The 18,537-nt window shown below is 38.4% G+C and overlaps 1 protein-coding gene across 50 annotated transcripts in view; it reads left to right on the top strand.

Annotated features, from left to right (window-relative positions):
* CAPRIN2 (caprin family member 2) overlaps positions 1-9,876 on the top strand; it is a 52,245-nt gene extending 42,369 nt beyond the window's left edge. For 14 of the 50 annotated variants that reach the window (XM_037733742.1, XM_017515265.2, XM_017515266.2 and 11 more), the window contains 5 exons: positions 2,169-2,337; positions 3,648-3,833; positions 5,536-5,636; positions 7,797-7,860; positions 8,956-9,876. In XM_037733742.1, the coding sequence (XP_037589670.1) occupies positions 2,169-2,337; positions 3,648-3,833; positions 5,536-5,636; positions 7,797-7,860; positions 8,956-9,524 (1,089 nt within the window). In that variant the 3' untranslated portion in view covers positions 9,525-9,876. Of the gene's footprint in view, positions 1-2,168; positions 2,338-3,647; positions 3,834-5,535; positions 5,637-7,796; positions 7,861-8,911 lie in introns of all 50 variants that reach the window. The other 36 variants (XM_017515267.2, XM_017515264.2, XM_037733774.1 and 33 more) reach the window with 5 other exon arrangements.
* The last annotated feature ends 8,661 nt before the right edge of the window (positions 9,877-18,537 follow it).

The raw sequence follows: 18,537 nt of genomic DNA, 5'->3' as shown, positions 1-18,537 counted from the left end.
ATTACAGCTAGTTTGGTATGTTAATTCTCTAAACACAGACTAGTATAAAACAGTTCTTTGTGGTGGGGGTAGCTTCAGTGAGCCAGTAAATACCCTTCCTGTTGGTGTCCTACTCCAAGCACTTTGGAATGATGGTGGTAGTGGGGCCAGTGGAGTAACAGTGGAAAGCAGGCACCACCCAGGGAAATCAGCTGGTGAATCCAGACAGCTGAATTCACTCAACTGATCACTTAGTAGAATATCTTAGTTCTAGATAGATACCTTGATTTCCTTGCTTTCACTCTTTTTCTGTCAGTTCATCCTGCATAGTATAGCCACATTGGTTTTACCTTTTCTTTTTTCTAATTAAAAGCAAGCAGTATTCCATTACAGAAGGAAATTGAGTCCTCGGCCTGACACTCAGTACCTTTTCACATCTGTTAACCTGCCACACTTAGTCCCCTGAGCTTGCCTTATACATTCTTGTCACAATACCGTTTGCTCATGCCAATCTGTTTTCTCTGCCTGTTTGAATCCCACCTAGTTCACATTGGTTCTTACTGATTTATTGATTATATAATAGTTATAAAACCAGCAACTGTTCTTAATCACTGAGGTTGTAGCAGTGAGAAAAAGAAAAGTAGGCTCAGGAAACTCGACATTTTACTATGGAGGTAGGAGGGCTAGGGAGACAAATACCTGTATGTCGGGTGCTGTGTGATACAAGGAAAAATGGACAGAATTGGGGAGGTAGACAGTCATAGAAGGAGAGATCATTGCTTGCAACCTGGTAAAGATTCAGTAAATGGTAAAATATTTCATTCATCTTTAGTTTTTGAAAAACTCCTTTTCCTTATATAGCTTTTATTCTCAGTAAGCATTATTATGATAGCATAATAGCAGGAAGATTAGCTTTTGCTCTTCAGTGTAAATTCTGTCAGGAATCAAGGAGGAGTGTTTTGATTTTTTTACTATGGTAAAATATATGTAACACAAAATTTACCATTTTAACCTTTTTAAAGTATACAGTTCGTGGCATTAAATACATTCATAATGTGCAGACATCATCACTATTTCCAGAACTTTTTCATTATTCCAAACAGAAACTTAGTGTCCATTAAGCAACAACTTCTTTTTTTTTTTTTTTTTTTGAGACGGAGTTTCACTCTTGTTACCCAGGCTGGAGTGCAATGGCGCGATCTCGGCTCACTGCAACCTCCGCCTCCCGGGTTCAGGCAATTCTCCTGCCTCAACCCCCTGAGTAGCTGGGATTACAGGCACGCACCACCATGCCCAGCTAATTTTTTGTAGTTTTAGTAGAGACGGGGTTTCACCGTGTTGACCAGGATGGTCTCGATCTCTTGACCTTGTGATCCACCCGCCTCGGCCTCCCAAAGTGCTGGGATTACAGGCTTGAGCCACCGCGCCCGGCAACAACTTCTTATTTGTAACCCCCTCCACAGCTCTGGTAACCTCTATTCACTTTGTTTCTACAAATTTACCTATTCTATCTAATTGGTATCCTGTATCATTTTTCCTTTTATATCTGGATTTTTGCACTTTGCATAATGTTTTCGGAGTTCATTCATGTTATAGAGTATATCAGAATTCCATTTTTGTACTGCCAAATAATAATCCATTTCATGTATGTACTTCTTTTTGCTTCTCCATTCAAGAGTATTTAAGTTGTTTGTACCTTTTGGATATTCTGAACAATGCTGCTATGAACGTGGGTATATAAATATCTATTTAGTCCCTGTTTTCAATTATTTTGGGTATATACCTAGAAATGGAATTAGTGGATCATGTATTGTGTATGCTTTGAGAAGGCAGTATGCTATTTTCCATAGTGGCGGCTGGACCATTTTGCATGCCTACCGGCAATGCATGAGAGTTTCAGTTCCTCCACATCCTTGCCAACACTTATTTTCTGTCATTTTGAAAGTAGTCCTACTAATGAGTATAAAACTGTATTGCATTATCGTTTTGATTTACATGTTCCTAATGATTAATGATAGTGAGCATGTTTTCATGTGCTTATTTGCACATTTATCTTCTTTGGAGAGATGTCTGTTCAAGTCCTTTGCCTGCAAAATAGAAGTTTTTGATTGTAGAATTTTGCTGGATGTCACCCTTAAGCATTTTCTCTGAAACTTTCTAGATGACTCAGTGTGTTCTTGTCTTTTAAGGTGTTCAATGTTAATGCACCTCTGCCTCCACGAAAAGAACAAGAAATAAAAGAATCCTCTTATTCACCTGGCTACAATCAAAGTTTTACTACAGCAAGTACACAGACGCCACCCCAGTGCCAACTGCCAGCTATACATGTAGAACAAACTGTCCTTTCTCAAGAGACTGGTAAGATCTTTGCATATGGTATTTGGAAGACTTAGATGGATAGCCAGTTAAATGGAAAGCAAGTCTAGCAAGTCTGGAGTGACACTTGAGAAGTATTCTCCTGACTAGTAAGCATTATTTCTTCATGTGTTCCTCCAATGTTGAGAAAAACCTAATGCCTTTTCTTGTATTAAGCTTACCTATTAATTTTAATTTTTGTAGACATGGAACTGAGATGGCTGATTTAACCTTGAAGTAGGTTTGTATTTTTAAATCTATTTGCTTTGATTACCACAGACAGTGATTGAGGTAAATGGGCACCATCTGGCTGCTTATATGAGGATTTTGAAACCATTCTGTGGTTAACAGAATGTCCTTTTTTATCTTATAAAAAAAGATTGAAGACTGAAGATATAACTTAGTATGCTCATTGTATCATTTGCTTAGAAATGGGAGGCTATTTTGAGTCATTCATACAAGAATAGGTAACTTTGTACTTTGTCTTAATTTAAGAAGCAGTTGTAGATTTTTCATATTGGTATTTCAGATTCCTATTGAATTTTTTAACTGAAGGTGGAGCAAATGAATGAGCGTTCTGAGTACTTGGCTAACCAAGTGACGAAGAGGTAGTAATATAACTCCTGAGACCTAGGCACAAATGACCTGATTCTCTGCTCCCCTGTACTGTTGAAAGACAGGGCAGGTGATGTACGCAAATGTGCCTTCTCAGATATAGTACTAATTAGAATCAGTTTTCTTTTACTCCCTCATTTGGAATATTTAGCCTGATTTTTAAAAATGGTTGTAAAATAGGCATAAAAATTACCATTTCAGTCATTTTTAATTGTATAGTTCTGTGGCATTAAGTACATGCAAATTGTTGTGTAATTATTACTACTGTCCACCTCCAGAACTTTTCCATCTTCCCCCAACTGAAACTTTGTAATCATTTAATACTAATTCCTCCTCCTCCTCTCCCCCTAGCCCCTGGCAACCTCCATTCTACTTTCTGATTCTGAAAATGACTGCTCTAGGTACCTCATATAAGTGGTATACAATATTTGTGCTTTTGAAACTGGTTTATTTTACTTGGCATGTCTTAAGAGTTTATTCATGTTATAGCATGAGTAAAAATTTTCTTCCTTTTTTAGGCTAAATAATCCATTATGTATATGAATTATGTATTTGAGATATGTAGATGAATTATATATATGAATGTATTTCCTATTTATTTTTAAAGGGAGCAAATTAATGATTTTGATATATATTGGCTTTTAAGTATAAAGACTATTACCATTTAACTCTTAGACTCTAAAACCGTTTTTCTTAAGCAGCAAATTATCATCCCGATGGAACTATTCAAGTAAGCAATGGTAGCCTTGCCTTTTACCCAGCACAGACGAATGTATTTCCCAGACCTACTCAGCCATTTGTCAATAGCCGGGGATCTGTTAGAGGATGTACTCGTGGTGGGAGATTAATAACCAATTCCTATCGGTCCCCTGGTGGTTATAAAGGTATGCCCTGAATAAAATTTAATTCTACTGAATCATTTCGTCTGTATGTTTACTTGACTCAAACCATTTTTACCTAACCCTGCTCCCTTTTGTCATTTACAATGTGGTAGAGAATTTTCTGTTTGTGGATAGTAGAATATTTTTAATATACGTATTCTCTGTAACAGAGGAACTAACTTTCTGAATGAAAAGCAGATTAGAATTTGAGACTACTGAAGTAGAAAAGTTTTACCATCTTGTTTTACAAAGGATGAATTTCATATTTTAATAATGTTTTTCTTTTGTAAGTCAACAAAAGTTAAGTCAAACTCTGCTAAAAGTACGTCATACTTACAAAATGCCCAATTTCTAGTTATTTGTTAGATTATGTCACAAAGAATATAGAATTTGAGACTATAATAGTGATAATCTCTTAAATTTTTGTTATGGTTCCAAGTTTCCTAGCCAGTACTTATTATTAACAAAAATACTCTAGACAGGCTGAGTGCAGTGGCTCACGCCTGTCATCCCATTACTTTAGGGTGCCAAGCTAGGAAGATCATTGAGGCTGGGAGTTTGAGACCAGCCTGGGCAACATAGTGAGACACTCTCTTTGCAAAGAATTTTAAAAATTAGCTGGGCATTGTGATGTGCACCTGTAGTCCCAGCTACCTGGGAGGCTGAACTGGAAAGAATGCTTGAGTCCAGGAATTTGAGGTTACAGTGAGCTGTTATCTCACTGCTATGCTCCAGCCTGAGTAACAGAGCGGGACACTGCATATAAAAAAAACAAACAAACAAAAAAACAATTCTAGACGGAGGTCCTAAGTAGCTAACTGCCCTACCACCACCCTTTCCCAACCACAACTTGCATTCCAGCAGTGGTAAATGTCTAAACCTGGCTTCTTTGAAGACAGCAGTGTTTTATAAATGTGTGTTTTACTGTGGAAGTAATATTAGTAGAGTTTGCTTAAAGAAGTCATAAGTCTAATGATGGCATTATATAATCAATTTAACTTTTAAAGCATATAGAATTAGACTGTTAAAAAGTTTAATATGAGCCGGGCGCGGTGGCTCAAGCCTGTAATCCCAGCACTTTGGGAGGCTGAGACGGGTGGATCACGAGGTCAAGAGATCAAGACCATCCTGGTCAACATGGTGAAACCCCGTCTCTACTAAAACTACAAAAAATTAGCTGGGCATGGTGGCGCGTGCCTGTAGTCCCAGCTACTCAGGAGGCTGAGGCAGGAGAATTGCCTGAACCCAGGAGGCGGAGGTTGCGGTGAGCCGAGATCGCGCCATTGCACTCCAGCCTGGGTAACAAGAGCGAAACTCTGTCTCAAAAAAAAAAAAAAAAAGTTTAATATGGCCGGGCGTGGTAGCTCGTGCTTGTAATCCCAGCACTTTGGGAGGCTAAAGTGGGTGGACACAAGGTCAAGAAATTGAGACCATCCTGGCCAACATGGTGAAACCCTGTCTCTACTAAAAATACAAAATATAGCCGAATGTGGTGGTGTGCACCTCTAATCCCAGCTACTTGGGAGACTAAGGCAGGAGAATCGCTTGAATCTGGGAGATGGAGGTTGCAGTGAGCTGAAATCGTGCCACTGTACTCCAGCCTGGGCAACACAGCGAGACTCCAGCTAAAAAACAAAACCAAAAAAACAAAAAAAGTTTAATATGATTTTGTCCATAATCTTATCTAAGTTTGTTTATTTATTAGGTTTTGATACTTACAGAGGACTCCCTTCCATTTCCAATGGAAATTATAGCCAGCTGCAGTTCCAAGCTAGAGAGTATTCTGGATCACCTTATTCCCAAAGGGTAAGTAAGAATAGTTGTCACAGTTGAATTAGTGGTACAGTTGTTGATGTTACGTTGGTGATTCAAGTATATAGCAGAGTCATAATTTGTTTTCTAAAAGTGCACTCTTACTTTTAGAACTACTCGTTAAGTCTTAGGGAGAGTTGAGCAAGCTTTTTCCAATTACCCAAGGAAGAAAAATAACTGCTTGATATATGAAACTTAGAAGGTATTAAGAACATTATGAATCATGTCGTTTGCATTAATTCATTATTTTATAGGAGAAACTGGGGTTCACAGGTTAAGGTCATTCATCAAAGAAATTGTAAATGAAGATTAGAATGTGACTTTCTTATTCTAGAGCCCATGATTTTAACGTTACTATATTGCCTTCAACTTAATTTGCCTGAAAAGCAAATATAGCAAAGCCCTTTTTCATAAGGTTTTTTTTTTTGTTGTTGTTGTTTATTCTTATTTGAAGAACCCAGCATATTTTCTTTACTACATATGATAAAAGACTTGTAAGAGTATGTTAGAAATTCCACTTTAACAAACCTTGGGAATTTATGGATTCGAATCTATACTACATCAGCATTTTTAGTTTTGAAGTTTTACAAGCCTTTGAGTATGTATATGGTACCATACTGAATTCTGTAGGCAATATGTAAAAATGCCTAAGCTTGAAGAGCTTACAGTTACATGAGGTAGGATGGGTATCTACACAGAGGCAGTATTGAAAAGGGTGAAGGCCTAGTGTAGTGTGAGATTACAGCTCACACCTGTAATCCTATCACTTTGGTAGGGTGTGGCGGGTGGATCACTTGAGGTCAGGAGTTTGAGACCAGCCTGACCAATATGGTGAAACTCCATCTCTACTAAAAATACAAAATTAGCCAGATGTGCTGGCACACGTCTATAATCTCAATTACTCAGGAGGCTGAGGCAGAAGAATTGCTTGAACCTGTGAGGAGGAGGTTGCAGTGAGCCGAGATCGTGCCATTGTACTTCAGCCCGGGCAAGAAGAGCAAAACTCCATCTCAAAAAAAGAAAAAAAAACGTGTGAAAAACACCTTGGATCTAAATGCCTTGGGTTTGACCCCTCGTTTATCACTTCTCTTGCCTTGTGACTTTGGATATGTTAGTGAAACTTTTTGAGCTCTAGTTCCTCATCTGTTTTTCATCTAATGCTGAAGGGTAGTGAGGTTTTCTCCGTGAGATATTCTGAGAATTAAATGAACTAAAGCACTTAAGTGCTTAGCACTACAGAGCCAGCTGTGTATATCAGCCATGCAAATATTAGATGTTGTTACATGATTCTGAGGGAATGTATGTGAGGGGAGGATGTCGATTAATATAGATGTCAGTAAAAGAACTGTCTCTTCTTAATACCACTATTACAGTATTTTTGTGTGCTCTTTTACATTTCTTCCTGAGAAACAAGAAATTGGTAATGCTGGTTGCTCTTGCAAAGCGGTGACTGAGAGTATGGAATAAGAGTCTTTATTATTTTTATTGTGTGCCTTCTTGTCCTGCTTCAATTTTTTATTGCATATAATAATTGTGCCACTAATTATTCTTTTCGTGGATTGTATGAAGGTTGGCTTCCTTCATACTTGGGGAGTTTGTTTGAAGTACTGCCCCTGGAACATTTTTTCCTTAATATATTGGATTATATTTCTAGGCAATAAATATATTTATACAATATAATTTTTTATGAATTCCTTAAAAAAAAATTCCCAAACTCCAACATAGTTGGTATTAGTCTTCCCAGTTTGGTGTATACATAGAGCAAGGTTGAAAAAAATCCGTGTTCTTGCTTTATGATGTCCTTTTATATTGAGATGAGGGACAGAGGACCATGCCACATTTAAAAATGTCTCTCATTACCTAGCATTGTATCTTTTACATAGTATTCTCCAAGTGCTTTATTCTTTTTGGGGCATTAACATATCTAATTGATCGGGTTAATTAACAAATGAGCAAGTAATGCCACTGTTGCTCTTGCCTTGTTTTTCTTGGTGTTTGGAAACATCTGACTTCTTTGGTTGCTGGAGGAGGCCAGATAAAGAACTAAGGGGACTTTAGTCTTACAGATTGCCAGCCAGTAGTCCTGTCCTGTGTAATAACCAATTATAGTCCTGCATTTTTAATGCCAAGGTAAATATTATATGTTTACTTTAGGATAATTTCCAGCAGTGCTATAAGCGAGGAGGGACATCTGGTGGTCCACGAGCAAATTCAAGAGGTAAGGATAATTAACTGAACAGTTTATTTACCCAAACATGTCTCTAGTTCTTTCTGCATCCTCAACCAAGTTCCTCCCAAAGCACATTGCTTTTCAGTATTTATCTTGTTGAGCCTTTCAATTTGCTTGAATGTAATACTAAAGTACTAAGGGAGATATTAGACTCCTAAAAAGGCTATGGAAACCACTGCAAATTGAATTAAAAGGGTGGGTATTTTTAAAAAATCTGCTCGACACCAGAGCATATTTAACCTTATATATTCACTATGCTGATTTCAGATAGTTCATGTGATGGCTCGGGATGGTGGTTTTGTAATAATGGGTACTTCTACTTACTCTAGTGTCACTGCATTAATAGAGTCAAATAAGCAACAATTAAGACACAGTGACTTGAAAGAAAAGCAGCATACTTATAACACTTTTTAAAATGTGAAGGAACTATTAAAAGTTTGGTATAATGGAGAAAAAAAGATCACTGAAGATTAACTCTGTTACAGGAAAGCATTCGTTTCCTTCTGAAAACAAAACAAAACTAGTATTCAATTTGCCTTTGCCTTAGTCTGAGCAGTGTTTTTGTATGGCACTTAAAACATTAAAAGTGTATGATGTCACATTAACTTGGGAATTAAAAGAAAAAACAGGCATTCATCATGAGGCTTAGTTCCCTAGCGGCTAGTAGTTCTAAAAATTGGTGTTTTATGTAATCTCCCATTTTCTTAAGACCTTCTACATTAGCTGCTTTGTAGAATGATCTCTAAGAAATTAAGAATTATGGGAGAAAGATTAAGTAAAAAGTGTTCAGACCTGAGTTTTAGACTTTGCTAAGTTATCTTGCTTTTTGAAGGGCACATTTTCTTACTCTTAGAAAAGGACCAATTAGACAAGATTATCTTGGACCTTTCTGGCTTTAGAAGGGTATTATAAAAACCTATTGCCAGAAAAATCTAGAAAAGTATAATCTAGCTATATATTGCTTTTGTTTTGGAATTTACTATAAAATGTATCTTTGTCTGTTTCAGTAGCCAACTAATGTTAAATATTGTGTTCAAAGCTAACTGCTTCATTATGAGAAACTCACTGTTGCTAATAAAACAGCAGGGTGGAGTGATTCTTCTCAGGTGAGCAGCCCAGAAAGAGACAACGAAACCTTTAACAGTGGTGACTCTGGACAAGGAGACTCCCGTAGCATGACCCCTGTGGATGTGCCAGTGTCAAATCCAGCAGCCACCATACTGCCAGTACATGTGTACCCCCTGCCTCAGCAGATGCGAGTTGCCTTCTCAGCAGCCAGAACCTCTAATCTGGCCCCTGGAACTTTAGACCAACCTATTGTGTTTGATCTTCTTCTGAACAACTTAGGAGAAACTTTTGATCTTCAGCTTGGTAGATTTAATTGCCCGGTGAATGGCACTTATGTTTTCATTTTTCATATGCTAAAGCTGGCAGTGAATGTGCCACTGTATGTCAACCTCATGAAGAATGAAGAGGTCTTGGTATCAGCCTATGCCAATGATGGTGCTCCAGACCATGAAACTGCTAGCAATCATGCAATTCTTCAGCTCTTCCAGGGAGACCAGATATGGTTACGTCTGCACAGGGGAGCAATTTATGGAAGTAGCTGGAAATACTCTACGTTTTCAGGCTATCTTCTTTATCAAGATTGAGAGTCATTACAGTATTGACAATAAAAGGATGGTGTTCTAATTAGTGGGATTGAAGGAAAAGTAGTTCTTGTTCTCATGACCAATTGGTTTAGGAAAATGTTTTCATTCCTAGAGGAAAGAGGAGGTCCTTACTTTTTTGTTTTCCTTCCTAAGGTGAAAAATCAAGCTGAATGACAATTAGCACTAATCTGGCACTTTATAAATTGTGATGTAGCCTCGCTAGTCAAGCTGTGAATGTATATTGTTTGCACTTAATCCTTAACTGTATTAACGTTCAGCTTACTAAATTGACTGCCTCAAGTCCAGGCAAGTTACAATGCCTTGTTGTGCCTCAATAAAAAAGTTAATGCGCCTTCAGTATTCCTATTTGATTAAACATTTAGTTGAGAGGTAAAATGTCTACTTTTTAATATTCATCACTGATAACTCTTGAATGATTATTACTTCATGGGTTCATGCTATTATTTTAAAATAAGACCTATATAACAGTTTCTTCTAAGGTTACTTTTCTCTCTTATTATACGTGCCATTCATTAAAACATTTGATCTGTTTTTCATGGGCCAAATCATACATTCTTCTTGAAGGTATTCTACTATTTTGCAGTAGGGCATGGACTTCCTTTAGTTAGCTATCTTTGGGTTGCTACTATGCATGTGGTACTACATAATAGGAGATACACAGGTAATACTACTGGCCCATCCATCAGTAAGACTTACACTTTCTAGTATAATAATTGAGAATCTAGTGGATTTTCAATTTAATTTGAGTAGGCAAAATGCTAAGACATTAAAAAGCATAGGCTCTATGATCAGGCAATGCTGTGTTTTAGAGTCCTAATTCTGCCACTTAGTAGCTGATCTTAGAGAAGTTATGTTAACTCTAAGCCCTTCCGTGCACTCTTTCTCTCTCTCTCTCTTTTTCTCTCTGTCTCTCTGTCTCTGTCTCTATCTCTCTCTTTTAAATACTGTTTTACAAATGTAAAATGTGAACGATGATGAATTACCATCAGGACAATTGTGAAGTTTAAGAATATATCTAAAAGACAACACAGTGCCTGGTACATACGCATTTAAGAAATGCAGTTAAGTTTAGTGTTCATGTTAGCCATATAATACCTTCTCACACTTAAAGCTTGTATGTCTTCTTCAGTAATTACTTTTTTATTTCTCAGAGAATGATTTTTAAAAGTGAGCATTTTGGCTGCATTTTCAGGACTATGTTAAGGGTTAGAGAATCTGAGGCAGAAAATAATTGTTTTTATCCTCTTCTCTGAGATGTTGAGTAATCTCAGGAAAATAGGATAAGAGCATTACATTTATTACAGTTAATATTTTTGAGCTGGGTGTGGGTTCAGCAATTACACCCTGAAGCTATGGTTAGTTCTTCATGGTGTTAAATGCTAGTATAGTGTTCTCAGGATAGAGGATGTGAATGTGATTCAGTACCTCACAGAACTTTTTCAACCCATGGTAGGAACTTTGTAGGGTAGGGATATTAGTATTCTAGACCGAGCATGGTGGCTCATGCCTGTAACCCCAGTACTTCGGGAGGCTGAGTGAGGTAGGTGGATTATGAGGTCAGGAGATTGAGACCATCTTGGCCAACCTGCTGAAACCCTGTGTCTACTAAAATGTGAAAAAAAAAAAAAAAAAAAGCCCGGGGCAGTGGTGCACGCCTGTAGTCCCAGCTACTCAAGAGGCTGAGGCAGGGGTATCGCTTAAACCCAGGAGGTGGAGATTGCAGTGAGCTGAGATTGCGCTATTGCACTCTAGCCTGGCAACATAGCAAGACTCCATCTCAAAGAAAAAAGAAAAAAAAAATAGTATTCTAGTTAAAGAAAATTAGATTATGGCTTTTATGTCCACAACACAACTAAAAGGTATATAGAAAAGTGGTAATATGATTAAATCATGGAGGAGAAAACTTGATGTTTAAGAACTGTTGGTGATCAAGTTCAACAGGGCCTTTCTCTAGCTGTGATTTTCCTACTGCATTAAGGTCTTCAGCATAGTCTTTTTCTTACATAATGTTTATTTAAAATATTTTGGGCAACTCTGTTTTTTTAAGATAAGTGTCCAACATTGAGAGATTGATTAATTAGGGTCAATCCCCTTATGATTAAAGTCATATTTTAGGAGAAATTTGAAATGTATGTTAAGTATAAAGATAATGAACTAGACATTTTTTGGCTTATAAGAATGAATGGACAATATCTTTCAATGTGAAGCAGTATAACTTTTTGAAGCTTATTCTGGAAGCTATTAGTAAAAGCTCAGGTATCTTTATGGAAACGTGCATATATGCAGAATTTACAGACATTTGAAAGTGAGTAAGGATCCAGAGATATCTTAAGTCCATTTAGGGACCTTGTGGAAAGAACTTATATTTTGCTGACAAGAACTTACTGTAGATATGGCTGACATGGAGAGACATTCCATGTAACTACCCGAATATACAAATACTTAGTTGTCTTACTAATTGCAGAGATAGGGGAGGTAAAGTAAGTTTCCTGTTAACTAGATTCTCGGAGTGTTTTCTCACTTTAGCTCTCTTATTAAATGTTACCTCCTCCGTATATCCAAAGTTGTGAGCCACTGACTCTCCTCTAAAATGATTTCAGTAAATGCAGGCATTTAAAGCAGGATATTTTTTGAGAGGTTTGCTCACTTGTTTCCTGTACTAGTTATATGTCAGCCATCCCATTTTTTTGTTTAATGTTCTCAATTCCATAATAGCTTTATTTTTACAATCCTATGACATTACATACTGTGTTTTTATACGCTTAATCTTTCCTGTTTGCTCAGTTAAACTCTTTAGCTTTAATTACCAGTGTTCTATTGTGAGCTTTATGATAACTAGGATGTTATTTTATATATTTTAAAGGTGAAATAATTGTTAACATATACAATGTTTTTCCATATTGCTAGATACAGGGGTTTATGCCTGTAATCGCAGCACTATGGGAGGCCAAGGTGGGTGGATGACTTGAGCACAGGAGTCAGAAACCAGCCTGGGCAATAGGGTGTAGCCCTGTTTCTACAAAAAGATACAAAAAATTAGCTGGGTGTGGTGTCGTACCCCTGTAGTCCCAGCTACTCAGGAGGCTGAGGTGGGAGAATCACCTGAGTCTGGGTGTTGAGGCTGCAGTGAGCTGTGATTGTGTCACTGTACTCCAGCCTGGGTTGCAGAATGAGACTCTCAAAGGGAAAAAAAAAGGTTTTTCTATATGACTTCTACTCTCCTCTGGCAAATACCTTAGTTTTGATGAAAAATTTAACTCTAGTTTCTCTACTTGCTACTCTGTATCAGGGATGTTCTTACTGACCACTTTTGTGATTAGGCCACAGTAACTTTGTTCTAGTTTTTCAGCTTTTGGGCAAGTGTTGACAGCTTACAGGCACAGCTCATTTGCTACCAGCGCAAGATACTGAATGCTAGATTATAAAATATTGTTCTTCATTATTAATACCAAGAGGAATTAGCCTCACTAATTCTGTTTCCCAAGCATTATTCCTTTATTAATTTTATTTAGAAGACCCCAAACTTTGCTAATGATTAGTATTTCAGATATTTGGGTTATCTGATTTGTATCTGACTCTAGGACTACAAAGATGAATGACATTCAAATATTCAGACACGTCAGCTATATCAGTTTCATCCACTGAGCAAGTCTCTTCTTTAATTATTCATTTGATTTTTATCCCTTTTTTCTTCTCTCTCTGAAAGTGTTACTGTTCAAAAACTAAGTTTTTGGATAACTTCTTTCACTTTCTTTTCTCCTGTTTCTAATTTTTGTTGGGAGATTTCCTTGAGTTTATCTTCCTACCTTTTTATGAAGTTTTAAATTTTCATTAACATTCAAAATTTCTAAGTAGACCTGTTATTGGAATGTTCATTACATACAGTTGTCCCTCAGCACCCACGGAGGATTGTTTCCAGGACCCCTACAGATACTAAAATCTGTAAATGTGCAAATCCCTGTTAATAGTGGGAGTAGTGTTTGCCTATAACCTACACACATCCTCCTGTATACTTTAGATCATCTCTATTATTTATAATACCTAATGCTGTGTACATGCTATGTAAATAGCTGTTATACTGGATTGTTTAGGGGAAAATTACAAGAAAACATGGTCTGTACATGTTCAGTATAGAAGCAAGCATCCTTTTTTTCCCTGAAATTTTCGATCTGTGGGTGTGGGATCTGTGGCTGTGGAGGGACAGTTGTGTATGTAATCTGTTCTTGTTTTATTATTGCATTATTTTCTCATTAAGGATAGTTTTTTTCTCCCTATGTAGTCTATTTACTACAGTTTTTCTATTCTATTCACTTAACTGCATTGTTTTATTTGCTCAGAATCTTATGATAATTGGCTATTTAAGAATGGTGCACTAACCCAACACCTATTGGAAATCATCCTGGAAGGGAGTCCAACCAAGTTGGAGACCCTAACTCTGGTGTGGACTGTGGAGTGAAAAGCAGGTCAGATTCAGGTTTCAAGACAGGCCGAGCTCTGTGCATTTTCCCTTCCACTGCCTCAGTTTAACTACATTCAGAAGATGATCCAGGAAGAGTTGAGCAGTCGGCTCCAAAACATTAGGGTGCTAACAGTGAAACAATTCCAAGCCTTCATCTTGCTGTATGCCAAAATCATTTATGTTTATCTTCAGAGATGGGGATGGGTGGATGTGGGTGCGTGGTGGAGCTCTGAGGGTCCCTGTCCAGAGCCCCATCTTAGGGGGATACAGAGGACTTCCTGCCTTCCCACAGTTCCCTCTGGCTCTCACTTGGCATTCGCAGGTCACCAGCCATAGCAGTGGTGCATCATTGGTCCCAAGGTCTAGGTGAAGGGGAAAACTGGCCATCCTATCCCAACCTCCTGGGGCCTCCATGCTTATGTTCTTGAAACACAAAGCCCTCGAGATTCATGTAAGGGTACGATGGAGAGAAAAAAAAGTACTGTTTCCCAAAATAGACAGTATGTTCTGTACTTTGTAAAGTGTTGATTAAAATGAAGGTGAAATAAGAAAAAAAAAAATGGGTCACCAAAAAGGTGATTGGAAGCTTGAATGTGGGAGTAAGGCTTACTGATTTGGGCTTAATGGTAGCATCATCACAAGACTTCTGATTGGAGGAAAATATAAACGTCAAAACACAAAATGGCCACCTGCAGTTGGAGGAAATCAATAAATAAAAAAGGGCAATGGATGTAAAGAGGCAGTTAATACATGAAAACATCAGTGAGCATATGTAAAGTTTTAAGGCACATACTTTGGCAAGCATGTGGGGAAATGGGCATACCTGCTGTAGTTTGGAATAAAATTAGTATATTTTTGGAGAATAAATTGGTGATGACTATAAGGTAAAACACATGCTTTTGACCCAGAAATTCTGCTAGGAATTTGCCCTACAAATAATAGAATTTATAACATCTCATTCTTGTGAAAAATCTTATATCTGATTGCTTGAATTTTTTTTCTTTTCTGGTAGGATATACAAGAAATTTGAAGGTGCTGGCTTTAAAGAAAGGGTTTGGGGCTTGTTGGGGGATGAAGACTTGCTTTTCATTCTGAACTCTACTGTAGAACTTAAAAGGTATATATCACTTTTTTGTTAAAAATTTTAAAGTAGGAGATAAAATGGTAGATTGCTATGATGTCTACCTTGCCTTCTTTCTTTGGATAGAGTATGAGGGTTTGTTTTAATCATCATGAATTCCGGGATAAAACTTTTTTAAAAGCCTAAGTACTTAAATGCCTAAGTACTATCCACATTACACTAATTTTTGCATTTTACCTAATACTTTACAAAGTACTGCCATATATGTAACTTTTGTTGTTTGTCGAGATAGGGTCTCATTCTGTTCCCCCAGGCTGGAGTGCAGTGATGTGATCATGGCTCACTGCAGCCTCGACCTCCTGGGCTCAAGTGATCCTCCTGTCTCAGCCTCCCATGTAGCTAGGATTATATGTGCACACCACCACACCCAGTTAATTTTGGGGAGGTTTTTTGTTTGTGTTTGTTTTCGGTTTTTTGAGACAGAGTCTCACTCTGTCGCCCAGACTGGAGTGCAGTGGTGTGATCTTGGCTCACTGCAACCTCTGCCTCATGGGTTCATGCAATTCTGCCTTAGCCTTCCAAGTAGCTGGGATTACAAGCATGTGCTACCACACTCAGCTAAGTTTTTGTATTTTTAGTAGCAACAGGGTTTTACCATGCTGGCCGGGCTGGTCTCAAACTCCTGACCTCAAGTGATCCATCAGCTTCAGCTTCCCAAAGTGCTGGGGTTACAGGTGTGAGCCTCTGTGCCCCACTGTTTGGGGTTTTTTTAGAGATGAGTTTTCACCATGTTGCCCAGGCTGATCTTGAATTCCTGGGCTCAAGCAATCCACCAACTTCAGCCTCCCAAATTGCTGGGCTTATACGTGTGAGCCACCAGGCCTGGCATAGCCCATATATGTAAATTTACTTGATTCTGTAAACTTACAGTGGCCCTGATGAGGTAGATATTGTTTTAGGGAATAAGAAAATGGAAACTTGGAGATTGACTTTCTAAGGCCATTAGCAGAAGTGCTGAGCTAGAGTTAGCCCTCTCAAGTCCAAATACAGTGCAACATTCTCTGCAGTACTGTTTTCTACTATAGCTAGTGCTGCAGCTATTAATGTATTTGCCACTGCTGTCTCACTCATATGCTTTTGGTGCACTGTGGCAAACGAGACACTGTGAACTACAGAAACCAGTTGTGGTTGTCTTAAGTCGCAGTTTATCAGAGGCCCAGAAGCTGAGGAAGGGGATGGCCTGTTTTCCAATGTGAAAAGTGGAAAGCCTGAGGAGATGAAGAAACAACATCTTGAAGACAAATTTATTTGAAAGTAGTAATTTTTTCCTTTGTTTTAGTTAATACTATTTGTACCTCATATCCTTTCCCATCATCTCTATCATCGTAGCCTCTGGAGAAGAAAGTTGTTGGCTTCTGCTTAGAAACTTTGTAACACTGCTCTAACTCCTATTACTTTAGCTTATGTATCACTAACTTTTTTGTTTTTTAAGAAATTCCTTTTAAAAATTCCTCTCTATATATTATATATTCTCATATATATAAATTCCTCTATATAAATTTTTATATATATGTATATATATACTCACATATAAAGTTGACTCTTTTTTTGAGACGGAGTTTCGCTCTTGTTACCCAGGCTGGAGTGCAATGGCGCGATCTCGGCTCACCGCAACCTCCGCCTCCCGGGTTCAGGCAATTCTCCTGCCCCAGCCTCCTGAGTCGCTGGGATTACAGGCACGCGCCACGATGCCCAGCTAATTTTTTGTATTTTTAGTAAAGACGGGGTTTCACCATGTTGACCAGGATGGTCTCGATCTCTTGACCTCGTGATCCACCCGCCTCGGCCTCCCACAGTGCTGGGATTACAGGCTTGAGCCACCGCGCCCGGCTAAAGTTGACTCTTGAACAACATGGATTTGAACTGTGCAGGTCCACTTACATGTAATTTCAACCAAATGCCAATAGAAAATACAATTTTTGGCCGGGCGCGGTGGCTCAAGCCTGTAATCCCAGTACTTTGGGAGGCCGAGGTGGGTGGATCACGAGATCAAGAGATCGAGACCATCCTGGTCAACATGGTGAAACCCCGTCTCTACTAAAAGTACAAAAAATTAGCTGGGCATGGTGGTGCATGCCTGTAATCCCAGCTACTCAGGAGGCTGAGACAGGAGAATTGCCTAAACCCAGGAGGCGGAGGTTGCTGTGAGCCTAGATCGCGCCATTGCACTCCAGCCTGGGTAACATGAGTGAAACTCCGTCTCAAAAAAAAAAAAAAAAAAAAAAAAAAAAAAAAACCCCTTCTCAAAAAAAAAAAAAAAAAAGAAAGAAAATACAATTTTCACAGGATATGGAACCTAAATATAAAGGAGGTCTGACTTTTTGTATTTTGGGGTTCTGCAGCGCTGACTGGAAGACTTGAGTATACACGGATTTGGGTATACATGGATGTCCTGGAACCAATCCCTTGGGCATATGAGGGGATGTACTTCAAGTGCTTATGATATAGAGCTCTGTCAGTATACAGTTTTTTGTTTGTTTGTTTTTTGAGACAGAGTCTCACTCTGTCACTCAGGCTGGAGTGCAGTGACATGATCTCAGCTCACTGCAGCCTCTGCCTTCTGGGTTAAGTGATTCTTCTGCCTCAGTCTACTGAGTAGCTGGGATTACAGGCATGCACCACCATTCCCAGCTAAGTTTTTGTATTTTTAGTAGAGATGGGGTTTCGCCATGTTGACTAAGCTAGTCTTGATCTCCTGACCTCAAGTGATCCACCTGCCTCAGCCTCCCAAAGTGCTGGCATTACAGGTGTGAGCCACTGTGCCCAGCTGCTCAGTATAGACACTTTTGGAGCAGATGTTTTTAATGATAAAAATCATAATATTTAAGAGATGCGTTACTAAACTTACAGATAGGATTTTTAAGTGTTGGTTTTTAACTGTCATTTTCTCTTTACTGTATGGATTAGATTCAAGTGTACTAACAGACCAACAGATGAGCTGCTGCCAACAAATGGGGAGGGCAGCTATGTGATATTCCATTTAGATGACTAAAATGTTAAATCTCAAAAAAAAGCCCACAGTGTCAGTGTTTGGAGTAAAAATTACTTTCTGTAATTTGAGCTGTAATCATGCCAGTTACTCTGTATGCTATATTTCTAGGGTAATGCCATCCACTTCTATGATGTCAACTGCCCTGTGTGCACATATGACTTAGAGCGCTCTTAACTCCAGCCCTTTATTTCTTCCTCTTCCACCGGCCATAACTTCCTGCCTCCTCAACCAGCTCTTTGATGAGTTGTTCACTGGAAATCGCTAGCCATGTAAACTAGAAACACTTCTAGTTCAACATGTCCAAAGGCTAACTCATCTTTCCTCCACAATCTAGTTATGTTTTCCCTAGTTAGTGACTCCCATAGGTCATCAAAGCTTGTAACTTTAAAATCATTCTTGA

This window comes from Cebus imitator, unplaced genomic scaffold (assembly GCF_001604975.1).
Source record: "Cebus imitator isolate Cc_AM_T3 unplaced genomic scaffold, Cebus_imitator-1.0 Scaffold545, whole genome shotgun sequence".
Lineage (NCBI taxonomy): Eukaryota > Metazoa > Chordata > Mammalia > Primates > Cebidae > Cebus > Cebus imitator.
The sequence above is the reverse complement of the archived record's forward strand: the minus strand, read 5'-3'. Positions and strand labels throughout refer to the sequence as shown.